This window comes from Callorhinchus milii, unplaced genomic scaffold (assembly GCF_018977255.1).
Source record: "Callorhinchus milii isolate IMCB2004 unplaced genomic scaffold, IMCB_Cmil_1.0 Scaffold6, whole genome shotgun sequence".
Classification (NCBI taxonomy): domain Eukaryota; kingdom Metazoa; phylum Chordata; class Chondrichthyes; order Chimaeriformes; family Callorhinchidae; genus Callorhinchus; species Callorhinchus milii.
In genome coordinates, this window is record NW_024704747.1 from 14,127,865 (window position 1) to 14,155,049 (window position 27,185).

Below are 27,185 nucleotides of genomic sequence, written 5' to 3' on the forward strand. Positions count from 1 at the left end.
TTGATGTTCAAAATCCCATGGCACGATTCGAAAAGAGAAAGGAGTTTCTCCTGGTGTCCTGGCCAACAATCCCCAAATAAAATTAGCCACTTCATGGCTGTTTGTGGGACATTGCTGTGTGCAAATTGGTGCCTCATTTGCTCACAAAATACTGCACCTAACACAATATCTGGTGAAGCAGTTTGAAGCGTTTCGACAATGTGATAAGATATTATGTTAATTACAAAGATTATTATTATGATGGTGGAGGCCTGTTTAATTTAATAATGAATAAAATATATTCTCACTTTCATGTTTCCTTGTGGTAGAACAATACCATTGATAGGGTGTGGTATTGTTGTTGGAAAAGCAACCCAAAGATTATGGCTTTGAATCCCAAGTTCTTGAAATTGAATTGGAACAATTGTTAATTTGAGTTAGGACCAGAAGAATTGATGAATTGTTGTAACAGCTTAACTGGTTCACTGATGTCATTTTGCTACCGTTGCCCGGTCTGGCCGACATTTGACTCCTATTCCACACAACATAGTTGCCCTCTGAAATGTTCAACTGTTTACTCACTTTAGTTTTAAGAAATGTTACATAATCTTCTACAAGTCCAGATTTTGAGCCAGGTTGGTCTGTAGTATTCCAGAGCATTTCTGCTATCCCCAGGGCTTAGCTCTGGCCAAACTGTGCCTAATATTCTCTGGAAATAGCAAGGTAAGTCCCTCCAGGGAGAGAATATGTATTCCATAGATGGGAATTTCCATGTGTAGATGGCATGCATGGAACTCTTGTCTGGTTTGGATACTCTTAAGCAATATGATGGGTTTCTGCATGTGTTCCTAGCTGACCCCCAAAATCACGGACTGCAGCAGTTTAAAAAGCAGGCTCACCTTCTCGAGGCAACCGGGGATGGGCAAAAAATGCTGGCTCTGCCTGAATTTACTCCAAAGTCATCCTGGAGGCCAAAACCAACCCAAAGGATCTGTTCTTCACAATCCATCACCTCCTCAGTGCACCCCATCAAGCTCCCTCTATCTGCACATCAAACGCCAAGTGTGAAAAGGTCCTAGACTTCTCCGTCTCAAAGATTGAAAAGATTTGCTTGGCTGCATTGTCCTCCCAATCCCCCCCATTCCATGTCCCTTTCCACACCACCCAGACCATCCACACTGCCTTCTCCCTCTGCCATGGTTCCTGCCACCCACCTCCTTACACCATTTGCCACCATTTCTCCCTCCTCCCTTTCAACCACAATCACCTGCATGAAGTTCACCACCTGCTGCCTCGACCCCCTACCTGTGCAGCTGCTGGTCGCTCAACTGCCCCTCCTCTCCCCCCTGCAGGTTGACATGGTCAACCAGTCTCTCTTCTTAGGTTCTGTTCCACTCCCCCTTAAAACCGCTGTTATCATACCCCTCCTCAAAAAACCCACTCTCGATCCCTCTTACCTCTCATACTACCGTCCCATTTCCAACATACCCTTCCTTGCCAAAGTCCTGGAACACATTGCTGCAGGTCAATTTTGGTCACACCTCTCCCTCCACTCCCTCCTCAAGCCCCTGCAGTCTGGCTTTCGCCCTGCCCACAGCAGAGCTTGCGCTTGCCAAAGTCCCAGACGACATCCCCTCTTTCTTGTGACCAGGGCTCCCTCTGCCTCCTGGATCTCTCTGCCAAGTTTGACACAGTCGACCACGCCACCTCCTCCACCGACTCTCCTCCCTCATCTGCCTTAGTGAGATTGCACTTGCATGGTTTGAGTCCTGCTTAACCAAACGCCTTCACTTCATCTCGGCAAATGTTTTTTCTTCCCGCCCCTACCAGGTCACCTGTGGGGCTCCATCCTTGACCCTCTTCTTTCCTTTTCTATATGCTCCCTCTGGGCGATGTCATCTGCAGACACGAGGTAAACTTCCACATGTATGCTGATGACACACAAATCTACCTTACCTCCTCCAGTACCAACTCCAGGTCTGCTATGTTCTATTAGCTTGTCTGACAGACATCAGGTCCTGGATGAGTGTAAACTTCCTACAGCTGAATGTGGACAAGACCAAAGCCATACTTCCTGGCTCCCGTCAACGTCTTCACTCCTGAGGATCTAAACTCCTCAACGTTCCTGGGCTCTCCCTCAGACTCACTGAATCTAGGTGTCCGGTTTGACCCGCAGCTGTTCTTCCTTCCCCACATCCGGTTGCTGACCAGGACCATTTTCCTCCACCTCCACCACATTGGCCGCCTCTGACCGTACCTTACCCCAAATGCAGCCGAAACCCTTGTTCATGGGTTTGCCACCTCCTGCCTGGATTACTGCACTCCTCACCGTTCTCCCCAGCTCCACTATTCAAAAAATCCAGCTCATTCAGAACTTTGCTGCCCACATACTTACCTAGACCAAACTCCGTACCCACATCTCACCAGTTCTTGCCATCACTGGCTCCCCATCACCGAACGGATCAACTTCAAGATCCTCACACTCATTTTTCTTCAGTCCCTGGCCCCTCCCTATCTCTCCAACCTCCTCTCTCCCCAATCCACCACCTGGTGCCTCCACTAGACTGGCACGGACCTCCTGCTTGTCCCTCACTCCACCATTGGAGGTTGCACATTCAGCTACAACACTCCAAAACTCTGAAACACTCTCCCTCAATCCCTCTGCCTTACTCCCTCTCTCCCCTTTTTCAAGTCCCGTCTGAAAACCTTCCTTTTCGACCATGCTTATGGTCACCTTCCCCCCCAGCTCAGAGTCAGGCTCCGCCACTGTTAAGCACTACTCGCAGAGTAGCACTGTGCGCCTGAAATGGAAGTCCTTGAACTTCCCATTTTAAGTGCAGGTTCTGCAGCCCTGCTTTGGAGACCAGTGCAGATAAGTATCAACATGGGTAGTTGGTATGCAAATACCCAGCATTCTACTGTGATCTTGTGTTGTTAATTATATGAAGGCATGAAGGAAAGCAGGCAAATATCAGAGAAGAAATGGGTAGAAAATAAAGATTACAATTGTGATTAGTTTCAAAAGAAAATGGATTGAGAAGAAAGGCAGTGAAGACAATGTGTTAAATTCACTTCAAGTGGTATTGATTAAGATTAAGGTGAGGAGAGTTTAAAGAGGAATATTTCTGCATAATGTATCTGGTGCTTACTAAATATGTAAAAGTTTTTGACATGTGGAGGGTACTTCACTATTCTGTTTTGATTTCTCATTCCCAATCATTTCAGAGAACAGCTGCTTTGAATTATGTGCAACTTACACTGCAGTCACCAGAGTCCTGAAAATTCTCAAGATCTTCGTCTTTATTTGGTTGCCTTGAAATTTTAAGAATTTTCAGAATTCTGGAAAACTGTTAATTTACTTTTACTTTTGGAAGCTGCTTTTCAACAGCTTTTCTTTTAAAATGATAACTAACTTCCAATTTAAGACTGAAGTTAGAATATTACAACATTCTGCACAATCTTAGATTTAATAATAATTAATAATTTAGTCACTCAATTCATGACTGTTTGTGGGACACTGCTGTGCATAATTGACTGCTGAGTTTCGCCCACAAAATACACAATCCATTCACTTTACAGTATATTCTGTGAAGCTCTTTGAGATGTCTAGAAGACATGATAAGGTATTATATCAAACGCAAGAATTATTATTTAGGATAGACATGCAATTTAAGATCATCATGAATTCTTGGCCTCAGTTTCTTACAAAACCTTTGTTACTTCCTTAAGCAACAGCAGGAGTTGCTTGCACTGAAGCACCAGCAAGAAATCTTGGAACAACAGCGTAAACTGGAACAGCATCGCCAGGAGCAAGAGATGGAGAAACAACATCGAGAACAAAAGCTGTTGCTGCTAAAGAATAAAGAGAAAGGAAAAGAAAGTAAGAAATAGAAGCATGATGCTGCACTACAAATGCCAGATTGGTAGGGGGAACTACAGGGGGAGGGTAGCAACCCATAATTATCATTACTTTTGTGATCTGTAATCTGTAGTAATCTTTAAGGTTTGATTTGTCTCATCAGGTAAATTATATTTTCAATACTGCATAACTGCGTAGATTCCAATCCAGTTCAGAGGCTGTAAGCCATAAAAAAAACTATATTGTACTACAAAAAGATAGTCATTATATACTCTGCAGTGAATCTTTTAAGGGCTTTATCAAAAGCAAGGATCGTTATTAGAATGTTGTTGTACTCTGTGATGTTTTGCAACTATTCATCTTTGCAGTTTATTTCAACAATCAGAGTTGGCTTCTGATGATGTGAACTATTATTTTAAATGGTTCGGGTACCTCCACTGCTCCTGCGCTGACCACGTCATTGTGCTATCCATTTCCTTATCAGGCTCCCAGCTGAGAAAACTGTTCTAAGTGGATATATTGTGCTAGGACAGAAAAAGTTAGTAACAAATGAGACTGATCATCATTTTTATAAGGGGATATCTAACATTATTATTATATCTTTATTATTATATCTTTATTAAAATCTGAGATCTTTTTACATTTTATTACACAATCTATTTTAGCATTCCAGCAAAATTGGTTTTATTTTACCAAGTAAACATTCTACAAGAGAAAGTTTGGCCAAATCCTATATGTTTAAGGCTTTGTTTGAAATGGAATGTTGAATTATTAAACTGAATGCAGGAGATGATCCTTTTCCCAGTGTGGTACTACAGGTCTGTAACTAAATCAAATAGACAAATTCGTGTGGGCGTATTCAAAGAATGCTATGAGTCAAGAAATGTTCTATAGTTTTGCACATTTCTTCTTCTTTCTATTAATAATCAGCAATAAAATTTCACCGTGCGGATCCGAACTCCTCATCCTCCCCAGGCTCTCCCTCAGACTCACTGAATCAATGTGCAATCTAGGCGTCCGGTTTGACTCCCAGCTGTCCTTCCTCCCCCACATCTGGTCCCTGACCAGGACCACTTTCTTCCACCTCCGCTACATTGGCCAACTCCGACCATACCTTACCCCAAATGCAGCCAAAACCCTTGTGCATGTGTTTGTCACTGCCCACTTGGATTACTCCAACGCACTCCTCACTGGTCTCCTGAGCTCCACCACTCACAAGATCCAGCTCATTCAGAACTCTGCCGCCCACATACTGACCCGGACCGACTGGCATCAGCCTCCTGCTCGTCCCTCACATCCTCTGCCCCACCAACGGAGGTCGTGCTTTCAGCCACTACACCCAAAAATCTGGAACACTCACTCAAACCCTCCGCCTTGCCCCCTCTCTCCCCTCTTTCAAGTCCCGCCTGAAAACTTTCCTCTTTGACCGTGCTTACGGCCACCTACCCCTGACTCAGAGTCAGGCTCCGTCATTGTTAAGCACTCTGAGACGCTACCCTGCATGGAGGCTGCTATATAAGTGCAAGTTGTTGTTGTATAAAATTCAACAGAAAATGTCTTTTGCAGAAAGAGGAAAGGTTAGAGCTGTGCATTTTGAAGCTAAAAAGTTGTGTGTTGATGCCCCTGTGGAAGGTTTCCGTTAGCTGTAATTTATTGAGCCAATATACACATTAATCAAAGTATCAATAAGGCAGTCCTGAGACTGTTTAGTACTGATAGTCAATGTACAGATTAGAACAGCTTTCCACGTTCCAGCATTGATGAGCCTTTATTGGTGTTGGTCTTATCTTATCGGATTGGTCTTTAAATCTCAACTAAAATCCTACCACTTCAACCCTGCTCGCTGTCATCTCTCCCTCAACAAGATACAACAACAAGATTCCATTTATAAAGCGCCTTTCACGTCAGGAGGACGTCCCAAGGCGCTGCACAGTTGGGTCATGACCCGAGCAGGGGGGAAATGGTCAGGGTGAGGGGAGGGAAGGGAGGGAGCGAGGAGGGGGGAAATGGTCAGGGTGAGGGGAGGGAAGGGAGGGAGCGAGGAGGGGGAAGAGAGTCGAGAGGGGAGCTGAAGGCTCGGTCAAAGAGAAAGGTTTTGAGACCGGCCTTGAAGGAGGAAAGGGAGGAAGCAAGGCGAAGGCACTGGGGGATGGAGTTCCAGAGCCTGGGGCTGAGAGGCTGAAGGCCCGACCACCGATGGTAGGGCGGTTGGGGCGGGGGACGTGGAGCAGACCGGAGCCAGAGGAACGGAGGGTACGGGCAGGTAGGTAGGGGGATAGTAGGTTGGAGAGGTAGGAGGGAGCAAGGCCGTGAATGGCCTTGTAGGTGAGGATGAGGATCTTGAAATCAATCCTCTGGGGGATGGGGAGCCAGTGGAGGCGAGCGAGGGTGGGAGTGATGTGGTCCCGAAGCCTGGTGCGGGACAGTACACGAGCTGCAGAGTTCTGAATGACCTGCAGCTTGTGGAGGGAGGTGGCCGGCGAGGAGAGAGTTCCCATAGTCCAGCCTTGAGGTGACAAAGGCGTGAACCAGGGTTTCAGCAGCGTGAGGGGTGAGGTAGTGCCGTAGTCTGGCGATGTTCCGGAGGTGATGGAAGGCGGTGCCAGTTGTGGTGCGGATGTGAGGGAGAAAGGACAGCTCAGGGTCGAACAAAACGCCGAGGTTCCTGACTGGCTTTGAGAGGTGGAGAGTGCAGCCTTGGATGCTGATGGTGTCAGCGCCTGAGGTGCGGAGGCGCTGACGTGAGCCAATCAGGAGGGCCTCGGTTTTTCGCACGTTGAGCTGAAGAAAGTTGTCTCTCGTCCAGGACTCGATGTCGGACAGGCAGGCTGTCAGGACATCGGTGGTCGTGGAGTTGAGAGTAGAGGAGGAAAGGTAGAGTTGGGTGTCATCCGCATACATGTGGAAGTTAACTCCATGTCTGCGGATGATGTCACCGAGGGGGAGCATATAGAGGGTGAAGAGGAGGGGACCGAGGACAGAGCCCTGAGGGACACCACATGAGACAGTGCGGGGGGTGGAGGAGAAGCCATTCGTCGAGACAAAGTGAAGACGGTGAGAAAGGTACGACCTAAACCATTCAAGGACAGTGCCTTGAAGGTTGAGGTGGGAGGACAAGCGGTGGAGTAGGATAGCGTGGTCGACCGTATCGAATGCTGCCGATAGGTCGAGGAGGACGAGGAGACAGAGGGAGCCCTGGTCACAGATGGTCAGGATATCATTGGTGACCTTGACCAGGGCAGTTTCTGTGCTATGGGCAGCACGGAAACCTGACTGAAGGGGTTCGAAAAGAGAATGGGTGGAAAGGAAAGAGCGCAGTTGGGAGGCGACAACTCTTTCCAAGACCTTGGAGAGAAAGGGGAGGTTGGAGATGGGCCGGTAGCTTGATAGCTGCGACGCATCAAGGGAGGGTTTTTTCAGGGTGGGCGTGATGATGGCAGTTTTTAATGGAATGGGGACAGAGCCAGAGGAGAGGGACAGGTTGATGATGTCAGTGATATGTGGGGCAAGAAAGTGGAGCTGGGAGATAAGGAGTGGAGTGGGGATGGGGTCAAGGGAGCAGGTGGTTGGTTTTAGGGATAGGATGAGTTCAGTGACAGAGGGTGGGGAAACGGGTACGAAGGTGTGTAGGGGAGGATGGGTAGGAGTCGGAGTGTGGGAGGGAAGGGGTGGGTGGTGGGTGGAAGTTGGAGGGGAAGTGACCGCGGAGCGGATTCCCTTGATCTTGGATTCAAGGAAATCCAGCATCTCCTCGCAGTGAAGGTTGGAGGAGATGACCTGCGCGGGGTGGCGGGGGGGACGGAGGAGTCGGGTTGTGGTGGAAAACAGTAGCCTGGGGTTGTTCTTCGCCTCCAGGATTATCCTGGAGTAGAAGGACGACTTGGCCGAGGCTAGAGTGGAGCGGTAAATTTTGAGGAGGTCCAGCCAGATTTGTCGGTGGACCGTTAGGCCAGATTTGACACAGGTGCGTTCAGCAGCCCGCACCTGGCTTTTCAGTGAGCGGAGGTGGGTGGTGTACCAGGGGGAGGAGCGGGAGTAGGAGACAGTGCGGGAAGTGATGGGGGCAAGAGTATCGAGTGTGGAGGAGAGGGTATTGTGGAGGAGGGAGAGAGGAGAAGAGGGGTCGGTGAGGGTTGAAGGCCAGAGGGAGAGGAGTTCAGAGGACTCCAAGGCATCGGTTAGGGATTGTGGGGGTAACTTCTTCCAAGGGCGGTAGAAGATGGTGGTGGGTCTGGTGGAGGTGGGGAGGGGGGTGGAGGTGGTGAAGGAGATGAAGTAGTGGTCAGAGATGGCCTTGTCGGTAATAGTGACATCCGAGACACTGAGGCCCCGGGTGATCACCAAATCGAGTGGGTGGCCGTGACTGTGAGTGGGGGAGTTTATGTGTAAGGAGAGGTTGAGTGAGGAGAGCAGGGAAGAGAAGTCTGTGGAGATGGAGCAGGAGGGGGTGAAGTGTAGGTTAAAGTCGCCCAGGATGATGAGGCGATCGGAGCAGAGGCAAAGAGATGTGAGGAGTGTTGAAATGTCAGAGATGAAGGTGGGAGAGGTTTTAGGGGGCCGGTAGAGGAGGAGGATTTTAAGGGAGAGGAATGAGGGGTGGGAGAGGGTGAGGTGCTCAAAGGAGGGGAAAGAGCCAGTGGAGTAGGGGGATAGGGCAAGTGGTGTCCTTGAGATAAGGGCAACACCACCGCCACGGCGGTTGGGGCGGGGGATGTGGTGGGAGGTGTAGCCGGGTGGCGTGGCCTCCGTGAGGGGGAAGGTGTCGCCTGGTGTGAGCCAGGTTTCTGTTAAGGCCATGATATCAACGTTCTCATCAATAATAATAATAATAATAATAATCCTTGCATTTGATATAGCGCTTTTCACGTCAGGAGGACGTCCCAAAGCGCTTCACAGAACACACTGTAAAGTGAATTGACTGTATATTTGTGGGCGAACGCGGCAGCCAATTGCGCACAGCAATGTCCCACAAACAGTCGTAGATTGAAAATGACCAATTTAATTATTGTTTTTGGTTTTTTGGAGGGATTATTATTAGGCGTGTGGAGTAAGGAAACTTGCCCAAGGTTTCGCCCTCTGCCTGGAATTGAACTCAGGTCTCTCACTTGCAAAGCGAGTGCTCTAACCACTGAGCTACAGGACTCCGGTTGACAGAAGGGTGTATGGGGAGGGAGGGTCTCCAGGTTGTGAGGCAGGGGTGGGGGAAATGGGGATAAGGGAGGAGAGGTTGGCTCCCCGGGTCTGTGTCCGGGGTGGGTGGGGAGTGTGGTGGGGAATGGGGCAGTCGGTGTGGCTGCTGCTGGACAGCCAACGCCGAGTGCCGCGGTGAGCCCGGCGGAGGATTCCCAGGCTGGAGCAGAGGGAGGTTGTGGGAGGGTCAAGTGGGGATAGAAGACGAGAGGGACAGAGAGAGAGGAGGAGAGAGCGGGAGAGATGCAGAGGGGGGAGGGTTTGGGGGGAGAGAAGAGGGGGGCGGGAGGGGGTGAGGGGGCTCGGGTCAGAGCGGCAGCCATAGTGCGCACGCGGGGACCGGGAGCGAGCGGTCAGGTGGATGGCATTATCCCGTACATTGGGGCAGCGAACCCAACAGGATCATAGTGGGCTCTGATGTGAGCCCTGGGGGGGGGGGGGGCAGGGTTTGTTTTTTGTTTTGTTTTTTTTTGTTTTTTTTGTGCGCGCACACGTACCTGAAAACTAATCTATGACGTCGCAGTTCCCCCGCTCCGTCCCCTCCTCTGCCTAGCTGAACTCGCTCCGGCGTCGAGTTTAAGTACCTGGGTCAGTAGGCCCAGGCTCCTCCCCGCGCTCTCCTGCCGCCGCTCCCTCTCCCTTTCTCTCTCACTCAGCATCCAACCCAACTTTGTGAACCTTCTGAGACATCACCCTTTTTGAAGGGTGTTGTATAAATGTAAATCGTATTAAGTGACTTTTCAAAAAAAGATTTCAGTCACTCAACTTGGTGTTTGTGGGACACTGCTGTGCACTGCTGTGCTGACTTTCGCCCACAAAATATACAGTCAATTCACTCTGCAGTATATTATTATTTAATAATTATTTAATAATAAGGATTAATATTTAAGTTACACATTGTGCAAGCCCTCTCTCTCTGTCGTTTTCTCTCTCTCTTCCTTCGGTCTCACGTTCTGTCTTTGACTTTATTTCTTGCTCGTATTCTCTTTTAAGCATCTTTGTGTTGCCAGCTCACAACATCATCAACAACTTGCATTTATATCGCGCCCTCCACGCCAAGCGGCTTCCCAGAACACTTAAGTTGCATTGTGCAGGTAAATGTCCCTAGAAATCTTGCACATATGCGTGCAGTGGATTTTTTTTGCTTATTGCTGGCCAACAAGAACAACAGAATTACATTTGCAAAGCACTTTTCATATCGGGAGAACGTCCCAAGGCGCTGAACAGTCAGGGATCAGGATCCGAGCGTGGGGGGGGGCAGAGTTGGGATCAGGAACTCCAAAGAGAAAGGGGGGCAGCTGAAGGCACGGTCGAAAAGGAGGGTCTTGAGTTGTGTCTTGAAGGAGGCAAGGGAGGGAGCAAGGCAAAGGGATTATGGGATGGCGTTCCAAAGAGTGGGATCAGAGAGGCTGAAAGCCCGGCTGCCGATGGTAGGGCGGGTCGGGCAGGAAACATGGAGCAGGCCAGAGCCTGCTGAGAGGAGGGAGCGGACAAGTTGATAGGGGCTCAGTGGGTCAGAAATGTAGGAGGGGGCAAGGCTGTGGAGGGCCTTGAAGGTGAGGACGGGGATTTTGAATTCGATCCTCTGTGGGATGAGGAGCCAGTGGAGCCGGGCGAGGGTGGGGGTGATGGGGTCACGGAGCCTGGTCCGAGAGAGGACCCAAGCTGCAGAGTTCTGGATGATCTGCAGCTTGTGGAAGGAAGAGTTGGGGAGGCCAACAAGGAGGGAGTTTCTGTAGTTCACTTCTGAATCAGAGCTCATTGTTGGATATATTGCTGTCCTTGGGATGCCTTGGGACATCCTCCTGATATGAAAGGCGCTGTACAAATGTAATTTGTTGTTGTTGTCCTGCATTGTTGCACACAACAAATTTAGACTCCTTCAATGATCATAATTTGTTTTTGATATGTGATTTTGAAACCTTGTGTGTGTTCTTTTTGCAATGTTGTTTCCTAGCCCAGATTTCCTTCATTGTTCATTTGAAAGTTATAAGTGAGTCCACTTCCTTCAGGTATTGCCAGGGGATCACAGCAGGCAATATCCCAGGTGCTCCCACTTCCGTTTTTTGCACTTCAAACAGCCCTGAAGGACACGCCACTTTTAAGTGTGAAGAGAGTCCACACAGGAGCTTACGTGCTTTGGGATCATTTGCCTGAAGAATATGAATTTTATAATTACCTGGAACTGTTGGCAGCTTTGGGTGCTAAATATACTTCAGACTAAAAAAATCTAAGAGTTCTGCACCACCTGAACTAGCAAAACTTAGTTGCTCATACATAGCAGACTTTCGCTTCATTTTTCTTTTTCATTTTAAGTTTGTATACCACTTTGTATTAGGGAGATGATTTGCAATTATTAATAATAATAATCTTTGCATTTGATATTGTGCATTATCACTTCTCAAGTGCTTCACAGGATACACTAAAGTAGATTGACTGTGTATAATTTTAATTGCAAATTGGCACCCTAACACATAAAACTGGTTAACAGTCATGAATTTGACAGGTGGTGACTATCTTTCATCAATCTGGATACACCACAACATAAGGGGGCTGTCTCAGCCTTCAAAGCAGTGCAGAAGAGAGCAATGAAGATGATCCCAGTGTTTGAGAATCATTTAGGCAAGGTAGGAGAGACGACTACATAGATGGAACATGAAAGGTGAATAAAATGTTATATAGGATTAAAAAAGGAATTCTTAAACCATATTTTCGGATGCACCAGGACAGTAGAACAAAAGAACATAGGTTTAGAGTTGCAAAGGGAAATATCAGGACAGACATCAGGTCTTTATCCAGAAAGTAAATAATGGCAAACAAGTTGCCAGGAAGGGAGGTTGAGGACTTCTCACTGGACTTCTTTATAAAGCAGCTTGATGCTATGATGGTAGGATGGGTATTTTGCAGGGATGAGATCAGATGGGCTAAAGGATCGTCCTTATCCAACTGATCTCGTGACACTTGGCAGTAGAAAACTTTGAATTATTAATAACTATTCAGTTCCCAAGAGCTTTGTTTCCATGCCTAGGAAAAGGAAGTACATGGTTTTATTTTCCCCCATTTCACCTTCCAAAAATAGACATTGAACAATATCCAAAGAAAGTGGAAGTACTGCGGATTATTCTTTATCTGTTGTTCAGGGCTGGTAGCTTGATTATCGGCACCTATTAAATAAGTTGGTTTTGAGGAGGAGGCGGAAAGAGAAAGACTGGGGAATACATGAGTTAACTGCCAGGTTTTTGAATGATTGCTTTGGGATCTCCTCAACCACTTTTTGGAACTGCATCTTCCCATCAGGAAATGTCTGATGTTGGCCATATGTTTAATAAATAAAATACACTATAGCATATGGTCTTCAACATTGCATTTTCTATTTGTAACTTCTTAGGAGTAGCTGCCAATGTTGGTGTTTATAAGACTTGTTGATGGACATAGTCTGTGATAGATTACTTAATATGGGTAATAGTTTCAAAGTCATTTGTTTGTTTCCATTTGTAGCCAAGCATATATATTGCGCATGAGCCTGAATATATTTACTTTCATTCAAAAATAAGAATGCACTCCTTTTGATGTAAACATTTAAATACCCGAGCTGATTTCAAATGCCACAACCACTTCCTATTGTCAAGGTCCGTTCTGAGTTTGAAGGAGAAAGGCGGAAGAATCCAGAATAGAAGTTGAAGATATTTTAAATAAGTCAGTGGTTTCCTCCTTCAACAAAGTATTTTAGAATTGAACAAGATGTTTCCTTTTAACTAAATTTAGCCAAACACTCGACGCATGTAATGTTTAAAAAAAACTGGTAGCATGGGTTTCATGGCCTTTCTCCTTCAATGAGGAACAAACTCAGAACGGACCTTGACATTAGGAAGTGGTTGTGGCATTTGAAATCAGCTCGGGTATTTAAATGTTTACCATCAAAAGGAGTGCATTCTTATTTTTCAATGAAAGTAAATATATTCAGTTAACCTTATTCTACAGCTTTCTCGCTCCCCTTCCCCCAAAAGAAAGTTCTCAAAAGTTGTTGTGACTAACCCTTCAGTCTTTCTCAAAATTGGTGAAAAGGTAAACAGATTACCTTTCAGACGACATATGACACATATTTGCATGTGAGTAGATGCCTTTCACTTCGGAAGGATGTCCCAGCCAATTAACAATGTAGACTGGGCACCAGAGCTAAGGTGGATGGGGAAAGATGACTGAATCACCACCTGCTCCCTCGATCCCATCCCCACCTCTCTCCTCGTCTCCCAGCTCCACCTTCTGGCCCCTCTCCTGTCTGATGTCATCAACCTCTCCCTGTCCACCGGTTCAGTTCCCACCCCACTAAAACAGCCGTCATCACCCCCATCCTGAAAAAATCTTCCCTGGAACCATTCCTCCTCTCCAGCTACCACCCCAACTCTAACCTCCCATTCCTCTCCAAGGTCCTAGAACGACTCGTCACGTCCCAGCTCTGCTTCTTTCTCTCTCGCCATTCCCTCTTTGAACCCCTCCAATCCGGCTTCCACGCTGCCCACGCATGGGAACAGCCCTGGTCAAAGTCACTACTGACATTCTGAACATCTGTGATCAGGGCTCCCTCTGCCTCCTTGTTCTCCTCGACCTCTCTGCCGCCTTCGACACTGTCGACCACTCCATCCTCATACACCGCCTCTCCGCTTTACTCAATCTTCACGGACCTGCTCTTGCCTGGTTCGATTCTTATCTCTCTCACCGTCTCCACTTTGTTGCCTCTAATGGTTTCTCCTCCAGCCCCCGAACTGTCACATCTGGCGTCCTCCAGGGCTCTGTCCTTGGCCCTCTCCTCTTTAATATCTATATGCTCCCTCTTGGTGACATCGTCCGCAGACATGGGGTCAACTTCCATATGTATGTGGATGACACCCAACTCTATCTTTCTGCCTCCACCCTCAACTCCAGGACCACTGCTGTCCTGACAGACTGCCTGTCGGACATCAAGTCCTGGATGAGGGCAAATATCCTACAGTTGAATGTGAACAAGACTGAGGCCCTCCTGATTGGCTCGCGCCAGCGCCTCAGCACCTCAGGCTCTGGCAACATCAACCTCTATGGTTGCACACTGCAACTCACCAGACAGTCAGGAACCCAGGTGTCTTCTTCGACCATGAACTGTCTTCTCTCCCCCACATCCAAGCCATGACCCGCTCTGCCTTCCCTCACCTCCGTAACATCGCCCAACTCCGCCACTACCTCACCCCTCAGGCCGCTGAAACTCTTGTTCATGCCTTCATCACCTCCAGGCTCGACTATGCAAACTCCCTGCTTGTCGGCCTTCCCAACTCCTCCCTCCACAGGCTGCAGATAATCCAGAACTCTACAGCCCGTGTCCTCTCCCGCACCAAACTCCGTGACCCCATCTCCCCCACTCTCGCCCGACTCCATTGGCTCCCTATCCTTCAGAGGATTCAGTTCAAGATCCTGGTCCTCACATACAAAGCCCTCCATGGCCTCGCCCACCCTACCTCTGTGACCTCCTAACCCCCTACCAAACCGCCCGTTCCCTCCGTTCAACCGGCTCTGGCCTGCTCCACATCCCCCGACCCACCCGCCCCACCGTTGGCGGGAGAGCCTTCAGCCACTCTGGCCCCAACCTCTGGAATTCCATCCCCCAGTCACTCTGCCTCGACCCCTCCTTAGCCTCCTTCAAGTCCCGCCTCAAGACCCTCCTCTTCGACCATGCCATCGGCCAACCCCCTTCCCCTCCCCTCATCTCCCTTATCCCCCCCAACCCCAGCTCAGGTCTGAAATGCTGTACTCTGTCCTCCCGATGTGAAAGGCGCTATACAAATGTAATCTTGTTGTTGAATGCACAGTCAGAGGAGGTCTTGAAATGGACCTTGAACAAGATGAGGGAAATATAATAATCGATGAGCTGTATCTCTGTATAATTCACAGCTTTTTGCTCTGTTGCGTTGGTTGCATTGTTTTACCTCCAGATGTTTTGAAGAATTGTAATTGTGTTGCTTCTCTGCATCATTGGGCTTCATATGTCTACCTTGACATATTTTTCAAACATGCACAAAGGGGACCCATATGTGAAGGCAGTGTTTGGGATACTCTTTGTCCAAGTGACATTTCATATGACTTGCATTCTTTCATAATATATTCAGTCCACACTTTTGTTTTGGATGGATTTCAATGCTGAATATTCCAATATTGATCCAAGTGCAGCAAGCCCTCTATTCATTTCTCTTCCTAGTATTCATTTCTTTTCCCTAGTCTCCTTGGAGTCCTGATGTCATCTGTCTGGGAGTCCACTGTGTATCCGAGGAAATCTGGAATGCCTTTAACTCCAGGGGCTGAGCAGTCGTATTGAATGTGTACTAAAATATTTTTGTTTAATCCTTGGTGGGGTGGTGGGGTAGCGGAAGAGGGAAATCGTTTGATTTGTACCTATTCTATAATGTGACTGATGTATTAAATGATGCATTACTGTAGCTTAGTGGTTACAGCACTCACCTCGCAAGCGAGGCAAAGGGTTGAGCAAGTTTTCTTATGCCACACGCCTGTTTGCTTCGCAATAAGTAGGAAAACCCGGTTGTTTCTCTCAGTGCCCATCTGTGACCAGGCTCCCTCTGCCTCCTCATCCTCCTCGAACTCACTGCTGCCTTCAATACTGTGGACCACTCCATCCCTTCAAGGTTCTATCCTTGAATGGTTCAGGTCTTATCTTTCACATCATCTCCAATTTGTCTCCGCCAACAGTTTCTCTTTCAGCCCCAGGACAGACGTGGGCTGTGTTCCTCAAGGCTCTGTCCTCGGTTCCCTTCTCTTCATCATCTACATGCTCTCTCTCGGTGACATCATCCGCAGATGTGGGGTTAACTTCCACATGTAGTGGATGACACCCAACCCTACCTCTCTGCCTCCACACTTGATTCCAGGACAACTGACGTCCTGAAAGAATGTCTGTCAAACATCAAGTCCTGGATGTTCTACAGTTGAATGTCAGTCTAAGACCGAGGCCCTCCTGATTGGCTTGCACCAGTGTTTCCGCACATCAGGCACTGAAGGCATCAGCATCCATGGATGCATACTCCAGCTCACCAAGCCACAGGAACCTGGGCATCTTGTTCGACCCTCAACTGTCCTTTCTCCCCCATATTCATGCCATGATCTGTTCTGCCTACCCCCACCTCCACAACATTGCCTAACTCTGCCGCTGCCTCAGCCCTCAGGTTGTCAAAACTTTTTGCAGCTTTTGTCCTCTCCCGCACCAGGCTCCATGACACCATCACCACTCCCTGCCCGGCACCACTAGCTTCCTATCTCTCAGAGGATAGAATTTCAAATGCTCGTCCTCACTTTCAAGGCCCTCCATGGCCTTGCCCCCTCCTACCTCTCAGGCCTGCTGACGCCCATTAACCCGTCACTTCCTCCGCTCAGCAGACTCCGGCCTGCTCCGTGTCTCCCGCCCGATACGCCATACCACCAGCGGCCGGGCTTTCAGCCTCTCTGCCACCACCTTTTGGAACTCCATTCCACAATCCCTTTGCCTTCCTGCCTCTCTGGCTTTCTTCAAGCACGACTCAAGACCCTCCTTTTCGACTGTGCCTTCAGACCTCTCTGTCCTCCCTCATCCCAACTCTGCTCCCCAACGCTCGGGTCCTGATACCCGATTGTTCAGCACCTTGGGACATCGTCCTACATTTGTGAGGAGTTTACAAATGTAATTTTGTTGTGGTTAGTGGTAATAATTCCTTCAAAAAAATAATAATAATAATAAATTGGTCACTTCAATCCACGACTATTTGTGGCAATCGGCTGCTGCATCTCGCCCACAAAATATGCAATCCATTCACTTTACACTACATTCTGTGAAGCGCTTTGAGACGTCTCGAAGATGTGTTAAGGCGCTATATCAAATGCAAGGATTATTATTACAGAAATGAACCCTCATAATGCTTTGCTGTAAACGTATTTTCTCACATGTACAATATAAATACAAATTTAAACTTGTATTGTGCCTTTCATGCTGAAAAGATGTTGCAAGGTGCTAGACAGTCCAGGAATGCAGTTGAGCTTGGGGTAGTGGTGAAGGGGAAAAGATAGCCGAATGTGGTCAAGAGGAAGATCTTGAGATGGACATCGAAGGAGGCAAGCAAAAGGGACTCTGAAATGGAGTTCCAGAGATTGGGGGCAGATGTGCTGACAAACCAATTGCCAATGATGGGGCAGGTGGGGCGAGGGAGGGTAGGGTTTGAGGAGTTTGCAGACGTAGGGTGGGGTAGGACCACGGAGGGATTTAAAAGATGGGGAATAAACTGCCAGATGCAGTTTACTGTGACTTTACTGGAGTTCTGTAGCTGAGTGGTTAAAGCACTTGCCTTGCAAGCAAGAGACCTGGGTTTGATTCCCGGCAGGGCGAAACGTTGGACAAGTTTCCTTATTCCACACGCCTCTGTTTACCTAGCAGTAAGTGGGAACCTGGTTATTAGTTGATTGCCGTATCGCTTTTCGGGGGTAATAATTCCTTAAAAAAAATTGGTCACTCAATTCATGATTATTTATGGGACACTGCTGTGCACAATTGGCTGCTGCGTTTCGTCCACAAAATATAGTTAATTCACTTTACAGTATATTCTGTGAAGTGCTTTGAGACGTCTTGTAGACGTGATCAGGCTCGACATCAAATGTAAGTATTATTATTATAAATCCAAATTGGATCCAATATTCCTGATGGTTTTAAATTGAATTTCTGTGCTAATCTGAAAACCTCATCCATTTTCTAGGTGCAGTAGCAAGCACAGAAGTGAAACTGAGACTTCAGGAGTTTGTGCTGAATAAAAAGAAAGCTGCAGCACACAGGGCAATAAACCATTCCCTCCCAAATGACCCAAGAGTTTGGTACGGGTAAGTACTCAGTACCCGCAATGATGTGAAAACTGACATGTGCTTTACCTTGTTCAATGAGGAATTTCTAAATCATGTTATATTGAATCTTTGAAGAATTGAGTGTGTTGACAATGTGTTTTTGCAATATGTTTTTAACTAAGAATCCTGCTTGAGGAAACATAATCGTCTTAGTTGCCAATGTACATTGTATGCATTGTATTTCATTGGAAGCATCCTTGTGTAAGATTATTTGTGAGTGAATAAGCTTTTTGAAACAATTTCCTGTGTTTCCAAAATTGCTCTATTCTTGCATGACAATTTAAGTTTGATATTCTTGTATGTATTGAGAATTTTAGATTTAATATTGGTAATTAGAGAATTAACGTCAGAAGGTGACCATATCCTTTTCACTTTAAGTAAACCTTTCAAAGATAAAATATGTCTGATAAGTTTCCCTGCGATGTGCTTTTTTTTCCCCCTGCTCATGAAGATCAGAAGCCAAATGCTGGCAAGTTGCATTTGTGCTGCCTGCATTGTTGACATGAAATTATACTGTCCTGAGTACTGAAATTACACTGTACAGAGTGGCTGAGTGCCTCGTATTATCTCTATAAATAAATTGCTGCTGTTTTCTTTATTGTCTTCTATTCCCTGCTTAGGAAGATTGGTATTTGGAGCAAAGAGAATACAATTAGTTGTCTGTGGCCAAGATCTAACACAGGCACAGCATTGCAGCATGTGAAAAGTTGAATAGCTTCACTATTTTCATAGACCTTTTTTTAAAAAAAAATTCTCAGCAGTAAAAGCCTTTTTTTTCTATAAAACCCAATGTGATTACCACTCGTCCTATTGTGCTTCCATTGCTGGTCCTCATTCTGAGGATTACAGTACATGATTAGCCCACAAAACCCTCAGTCACTTTACTTTATATTCTGTGAAACACTTCAGAACGATCCCAATGTGAAGGGCGCGATACCAAATGAGTGCTCATGTTGGTAGGTGTTAATGTTGCTCCTCAGTAAAAAGCAAACAGATTTTTTGAATATTTTTATGTGCATTAAAGAGGTTGGGGAAAGAACTAGTGTTTTTGAGGAACCACTTGCCTGGTTGAGATCCACTAAATCAGCACAGACTGGCATTCAGAGATGTTGCCTCATGCCTCAAAACACCCATTATCACCTCCATCTTGAAGAAACCTTCCCTTGACCCATCACAGCTATCTCGCTACCGGCCCATCTCAAATCTCCCCTTCCCATCAAAGGTCCTGGAGAGAGCCGTTGCTTCCCAGCTTTGTTCTTTCCTCTCCTCTCACTCCCTCCATGAACCCCTCCAATCAGGTTTCCGTGCTGCCCACAGCATGGAAACTGCTCTGGTCAAGGGCACAAACGACATCCTGACCATGTGTGACCAGCGCTCCCTCGTCCTCCTCGACCTCTCTGCTGCCTTTGACACCGTGGACCACTCAATCCTCCTCCACTGCCTCTCCTCCCATCTCAACCTTCAAGGTTCTGTCCTTGACTGGTTCAGGTCCTACCTTTCACACAGCCTCCGCTTGGTTGCGGCAAACGGCTTCTTCTCCAGCCCCCGCACCGTCTTGTGCGGTGTTCCTCAGGGCTCTGTCCTCGGTCCCCTCCTCTTCACCCTCTACATGCTCCCCTTGGTGACGTCATCCGCAGACGTGGAGTATGCGGATGACACCCAACTCTACCTCTCTGCCTCGGCCCTGAACTCCAGGACTACTGGTGTCCTGACCGACTGCCTGTCCGACATCAAGTCCTGGACGAGGGTCAACTTTCTCCAACTCAACGTCACTAAGACCGAGGCCCGCTTGATTGGCTCGCGCCAGCGCCTCCACACCTCAGGCGCTGGCAGCATCGGCCTCCGCGGCTGCACACTCTACCTCACTAAGCCAGTCAGGAACCTGGGTATCTTGTTCGATCCTGAACTGTCCTTTCTCCCCGACATCCACGCCATGACCGGCACTGCCTTCCACCACCTCCGCAACATTGCCAGACTCCGCCACTGCCTCACCCCTCAGGCTGCCGAAACCCTCACCCACGCATTCATCACATCAAGGCTCGATTACGGGAACTCCTTCCTCATTGGCCTTCCCAACTCTTCCCTTCACAAGCTGCAGATCATCCAAAACTCTGCAACTCGTGTCCTCTCACACACCAGGCTCCGTGACCCCATCACTCCCACCCTCGCCCGACTCCACTGGCTCCCCATTCCCCAGAGGATTGAGTTCAAGATCCTTGTCCTCACCTTTAAGGCCATCCATGGCCTTGCCCCCTCCTACCTTTCTGACCTGCTGACTCTCTACCAACCTGCCCACTCCCTCTGTTCAGCGGGCTCCAACCTGCTCCATGTCTCCTGCCCTACCATCGGTGGTCAGGCTTTCAGCCTCTCTGCCCCCACACTCTGGAACTCCATCCCTCGGTCCCTTCGCCTCGCTTCCTCCCTTTTCTCCTTCAAGGCTGGTGTCAAGACCCTTCTCTTTGACCGTGCCTTTGGTCTCCCTCCCACATCTCTGTCTTCCCTCACCCCTACACCACCCCTCCCCCATGCTCGGGCCCCGACACCTGACTGTTCAGCGCTTTGGGATGTCCTCCCGAAGTGAAATGCGCTCTGTAAATGTAATTGTTGTTGTTGTATAGTCCCCAGTGGCGGTGCTATTACCCATTGGACCATTTTTTTTAATGACTTGCTGACTTCCATCGGTACAATAAGTGAAGCGAGTTGTGTTTTCCAAAGTTGTAATGTATTACTGCCTTTAGGTAGTGTGGAAGTGGTGGGTGAAGTTGGCGAATGAGATATAAGTTGCTGGGTGGGAGGAAGAAGAAAGTTGTGTTTGACAACCCAGTATTTGCTGGGCCACCATGACTTAGTTCATGGAGCAACTAAAGAATGGCAAGATAGTTTTAGCCCAGCCTGAGAGTTGAGCTATTTTCCAGTCTTTCTTGATGGCAGGGTCACATTTGTTACACTGGTGGTGCTCTGGGACGCTACCCTGTGTAAGGGGCGCTATATAATTGCAAGTTGTTGTTGTTGCTGCTTGTTTTACCACCTCCTATATTAAACCCCAGAGTCAAATCTGCTCACATTCGTTGTTGCTTAAAACACAATAGTTGTATTTTCTTAAGTTGTTAGTGTGAGTCAAGTTGACTCATTTGATATTCTGCTTTATTGAAGTATTGTTTATATTATATGAAATACGATCAGTGCTGCACAAGCAATTCTGAGTGCCAGAGATTTGTTTATTATTTGAATATGCACGCTTAGTGGCTCAGGTCTTAACAAAGCACTTGGCCAATGTATCCTTGGTGCTACAGTGATTGCAGGCAAACATTGAGAGGATTTAACTCTTGCAATTATATAGTTTTCAATCCTTCCGTATCCTTGATATAAATGCAAGTGGAGATTAACCTTTTTGTTGTGTTGTTAATTTGGTCTCAAAAGCATTGCAGGGCTGAACTGATGAAAAATTCTCTCTCCCATTGGTAAAGGTCCTGTTTGAAAAGAGTTTGGGTCAATCTTATGCAATTCCCAATGGCTGTGAATTTGCCACAATTCAATACAAATTGACAGTGCCACACCAGAGACTGGCCCAAGAATCTAGAGGATGCCTGATAGAGCAAATTACTTTTACAATAATGCAATATGTTCTGGTAAAACTTCTGAAACTTTTTTAGGTTTTTAAAAAAAACTGTTTTCCAAAGGAACATTCCCATCACTTCAGGCTGTGTGAAGTAACAGTAATGTTTTATGGAATCCTAGAAAATTACGCAAAAAAAGGAGGCTATTCGACCCATCAAGTCTGCACTTGCTGTCAAAGCAAGGTGTCCATTCAATCCCACTGCTCTGCCTTATTACCAAACCTCTTCAACAACAACAAATCACATTTGTATGGTGCCTTTCACGTTAGGAGGACATCCCAAAGTGCTGGATATCCAGGGATCCGCACCCGAGCCTCTACCCTTCATATTCTTGTCTACTTCCTTCATAAAACATGAATTTTATGCATCAGCTAACATTGAAGGTGCAATGAGGAGCTGTTGATCTCTGCCCATTACTTCAGTCGAAATGAAAGTTTGTTTGAAATGAAGAAGTTATCAGTTCTGAATTGACCATGTTAATGTGCTTCGTGCAAATACCAGCATACAAGGGCAGTGTATTCTCTAGTCAGTAGCTGCAGTGCTCTTGTCTGCAGGAATTTGGGCTGCACTGGTGTCACTCTCTCTAATTATTTTTCTTGAGTGGGCACTGCATTTTGCATCAGCTCCTGGATTGAGATACATTGTCAGGAGAGAGGAAGGGGATTTGCTCCTTTTCCATCCCTGTGCCTTATGAGTCTCTTGTCTAAATATATCAGTTTATTTTTCTCCAAAATCAACTGATGCCGAGCTTCGATTGCATGTCGTTCTCCTTTGAAACTTGGTTGGAGTGTTGCAATTCAATAAATAGTTAAGACAATGTTGCTTACATTGTGTTTCCAGTTCTTGTTTGGAATATAAAATACAAAATAGTGTTTGATGTTTCAGTAAGTTGCAAGTTGAACCTTTGAGTTCTGCAGCTGTAGTGAGTCCTGTAGCTCAGTGGTTAGTTCAATTCCCAGCCGGGCGAAACTTTAGGCAAGTTTCTTTACTCCACATGCCTCTGTTTATCTAGCAGTAGGAATCCGGCTGTTAGTTGATTGGCGGGAGCGCTTTATAATTTGTTCACATAGTCCACGACTGTTTGAGGGACACTGCTGTGCACAATTGGTTGCTGCATTTCGCCCACAAAATATACAGACAATTTCACATTCTGTGAAACTCTTTGAGATGTCTCTGAGACTTGATAAGGCGCTATATCAAATGCAAGGTTTATTATTATTGAGATGTTCTGTCTCATTATGCACAGACCAATCGTGTGACTTACTGTAGACATTTTTGAGAAGTTGCTCTTTTATTCAGGTAAAATAAATTTGTGACATCATACCAATTTAGAATATTTTTATTTGAATACCTGGGCAATTCAGCAGTTTTCACTTTTTTCAAATTATCATTTCAACTATTCAGTGACTTTGTAGTCGCTTTGTGGTACAATTTGTGCTCATGGTAAAATACCACTTCCTGTTTGTACATTGCATTCCCGTGGGCTTCAGGAGATTTTGTGCCTGTGGACGTTTCATGAATTTCAACCTGATTCTTTGGTGTGACTTCTCTTTCCTGCAGAAAAACCCAGCATGGCTCACTGGACCAGAGTTCTCCACCTCAGAGCAGTGTGTCTGCCTCGTACAATCACCCAGTTCTAGGAATGTACGATCCCAAAGATGACTTCCCACTCAGAAAAACAGGTAATGTAGTACAAAGCACTCCAGATTACTTCATGAATCTCAATATTGGTAGATTAAAGAGATTTTTTTTTGACTGACTTGAATGCTTTTTTTTAATTTTTGAACTTTCCTTTTTGTTCACACTAATCAACCATGGCTCTTTAAAGAGACTTGCTTCTGTGCTGCTGAAAACTTGCTTATACTAAAATTGCTTACTTAAAAGGTAATCTCATTCTATCTTCATATAGTTCTTTTTTTTTAATTAACATTGAGACTATGCACTTGAAATTCAAAGTAACTGTCCTTTGATGTGCATGTAGTTGCTCTGTCTGTTGGCTTTTTTATCAAGGACATCTTCAAAATTGAAGGTTGATTTTGAATGTCATTAAAGAGCATCGAGAAAGGTGTGTAATTCCTTAAAAGGTACTTTTTTGGCCATCTTGATGCTGGAAAATGAAATTTCCCCACTTTGTTGCAAGTCCATTCAGGAATTATTCAAAATCTTTGCAAGATCTGGCAGTTTTATGTGAAGTCATAGACAATTGAAAGTGAACTACAAGGAAGTTACAGTACAAGAGTTTGTATAATATCATGGCTAGCCTGTGTTAATCAGGTGGCCACTGTGTTGTTAGAGCCCAAAAATGAGGCGGACATGTTCTCCAATTCATGTTGGCCAGTTTGAAGTGAGATAAGAAAACATTACACAGAAAACATTATCATAATACAATTGGTGGCTCAGAAGATGAGAGAGTAGAATCAATTGAGATATTTAGAAAATACTTGGGAAAATAGAGGTATTAAGGGATTATGGAGAAAATATGTAGCAACAGGATTAACAGATGTGCCAAGTTCTTCTATAATGGTAGAGCATGCTTAACAGGCTGAAAGATCTCCTCCTGTTCCAATAGCATTTCAAGTGGCACTTGTGTTTTAGTTAGACTTTTTAAATTTTGATAAATTATGTGCATGTAACTGCCAATGCTTAATTTCTTTCTATTTTTACCACAACCCAGTCCCATTTTATTTAAATCATATTTAGGGTCTTGAAACATTCACCCAGTCGCCACAGAATGAACCAAAGTATTGTGTATTTTATGCAACATTTGAAAGTAGCATGTTTTCCCTTTTGGTTTACTGTTCAATTTAATGTGACTGAAATATCTTACATAGCTCAAGACCTTGAAATGGAACTACTTGTGAAACTCGCCTTTATATCTAACGCTGAACCTACCTACTATACCTACTTTACCTATTTAATGAAATTGAATTGCATTCAGTTAGCACATTAAATGCATGTTAAGGGTTAAAATGTGATTCGTCAGTTTCAAACCTGCATCTAAAAAACAAGGAGCAGTGCTGCATATATTTCAGCTATTTAAATTGTACTAAAGTACAGGATACATCCAACGTAAACAAAGCCTGTATTACCTAAGTAATTCCTTTGCTATGGTTATATTGCACAATATTTGTCGTATTAGTCAGAAAATTGGGAAGTGTTGCCAGGCACTCTTAAAGGTACTTTATTCAATTATACTGTGTAGCAGGTTTAACCAACTAATTGACATCTCTCCGACCAATGTTGATGTTTGCTCCTACAATGAAGCCATCCATCTTAATCCACAGTACGATACCAGAATTATAAGATGTACAAGGGGAGATGATATTCCTCTTGTCGGTACCTGTTCCATGCTGGTGGTATTAGCATATAGATTTTCAACTGTAAGCAATACACACTGATACATTTGATGAATTGACCAACAAAGAAATATCACTCCGTATTTCATTGTGGCAAGATTTTATGATATAAATTCTGTTAATCTGGAAGGACAAAAAAAAGTTGCTCCCTTTTACCACATTTTAGACCCATTCTAGACAGGGTAATGGTCAAAGTTCTTGACAGGCTGAGTGATCTGATATGTCTAATTCTCTACTATTTTGGAGTCCTCTGGCTTAGTGGTTAGAACACTCATCTTGCAAGCGAGAGACTTGGGTTCTATTCCTGGCAGGGCGAAATGTTGGGCAAGTTTCCTAACTCCACCTGCCTCTGTTTACCTAGCAGTAAGTAGGAACCTGGTTGTTAGTCGATTAGTGGATTGTTTTTCCGGGGATAATAATCCCTCAACAAAATAATAATAATTTGGTCACTCAATTTGGTCACGACTGTTTGTGGGATGCTGCTGTGCGCAATTGGCTACTGCAATTCGCCCAGAAATATACAGTCAATTCATTTTACAGTATATTCTGTGAAGCGCTTTGAGACGTCTAGAAGACATGAAAAGTGCTGTATCAAATGCAAGGATTATTATATTATTATTTTGAGTTGGAAAGGAAAAATCCTACATTGCTCAAGAGGAGTGTCCTTGTTAAGATTCTGGTTTGGGCTGTATTACTATTGCTAAGGTGCCTGGGGTCATCATTTGCCATTTACCTTCAATTGGAGAATGTCCTTGTTATAACAACTCTGCCCATGTTTCCCAACTAATTTCCTATCTTTGCCACAAGATTGTCTCCAATTCAATGCACCTTAATTTTGTCTAGTTAATCCCTTATGAGGCACTTTATCAAATGACTTCTACAAATCTATAATTCTTCTATCTATCACCTCAGTGGTTCTGTCAAAGAACTCTATTAGTTTGTCAGTTTGATGTGAAGTAAAGTCTGCACCTCACTTGACATTGTAATGCTTGTCAGGAATATTGAAACAAATGGATCATTCCAAGGATGGAACTTTCAGGAAATGAAAGTATCGAGGGATAGTGATTGAAATTTTTTTTTGAAAAATATGACTTCTTCTGGAATGCATTCTTAGTTTTTGAATTATAAAATTTGATTGTTTTTGTTATTTCAAAAGATTGGCCATGAACCAATTCCTTGATCATATTTAAGTTACTGTTCCCTGAGTTTTGGGGAAATCTGAATGAATGTTTGTTTAGAATTGACATTGCTGATTGTGAAATCAACATTATACTTTATGCACGGGTTAAAATATCTTGTTTTTGGTATATTTTCTTAATAGTTAGCTTATAAGATTTAAATGACATGAGGAAAGCCGTTCATGTTGTGTTTATTGCTCAATTTTAGTAGTGTAGTATTTTATACCGACAGTACTGATTAGATGAAAATGAATGAAAGCATCGCATTTGTGAGTGAATAAATTAAAGGCTTTGTGTAAGTCACCACTGTTTAAGAGCAACAAAGCTTCCACCATTGAGTGTACTGTAATTCAAAGGAAACTGAAACTGTACGAGTGGGTTGACACCGAGAAGTCTGTAATTTGTGTAGCTGCTTTGTTGAGCTTAGCATTAAATGTTCTGTCTCTTGAGTTGAAGAGGTGATCTTTGTCATCTGCCCACATACATTTCCTGTCAAACAGCAGACCAATCACTCTGCTCTCTCTGTGTATTCATTAGCCAGCGCCCACGCACAGTCAACTGGAATATTCTTACAACTTGTCATTAAACTGAATGCACACTGACCCACAGGGCCTTGTAATTGACCAGTAATTTGCTGAGGAAACAAGAGCCTAGCTGAGCAAGCACTGGAGAAGAATGTGCACAAAATCTCATCTTCAAATACTGACCCAAACTACAGGTTTTTTTTATTGTTTGGATTATAACATAAAGGAACAATAAATGCACGGATGACATTTTTAATCACTCACCGCTCTGCAGAAGTAGATATTCTGGAGACTGAAAGCAAGATTTATAAGATGTTTTGTTTCTATTGATTTAAAATGAGGTGGTTGATGAACCCTAACCTTAAAATAGAAACTAATCCATGTTGCTATCAGTGAGAGGGCTGATTTATAATGTAAGCAACCCTGCCCTTAATTCCTTGTACACAAAATTGCGCATTTGTATTCGTTTCTAGTGTTCTATATGGAAATTCTACCAGAGTGGCAGATGTCCTCTTTCAAGTACAAGTTAAATTATTTTTAAACATTAAAAGGGAATCCAGAACCAAAGCTGCTTAGAGATTTTA

General features: G+C 45.3%; 1 protein-coding gene across 5 annotated transcripts in view; it reads left to right on the top strand.

Annotated features, from left to right (window-relative positions):
* Positions 1-27,185, top strand: part of LOC103186688 (histone deacetylase 4) — a 279,511-nt gene that overhangs the window by 167,596 nt on the left and 84,730 nt on the right. For all 5 annotated transcript variants that reach the window (XM_042336162.1, XM_042336163.1, XM_007905869.2 and 2 more), the window contains 3 exons: positions 3,709-3,859; positions 17,785-17,905; positions 23,104-23,225. In XM_042336162.1, coding sequence (XP_042192096.1) covers positions 3,709-3,859; positions 17,785-17,905; positions 23,104-23,225 — 394 coding nt within the window. The remainder of the gene's footprint in view (positions 1-3,708; positions 3,860-17,784; positions 17,906-23,103; positions 23,226-27,185) is intronic.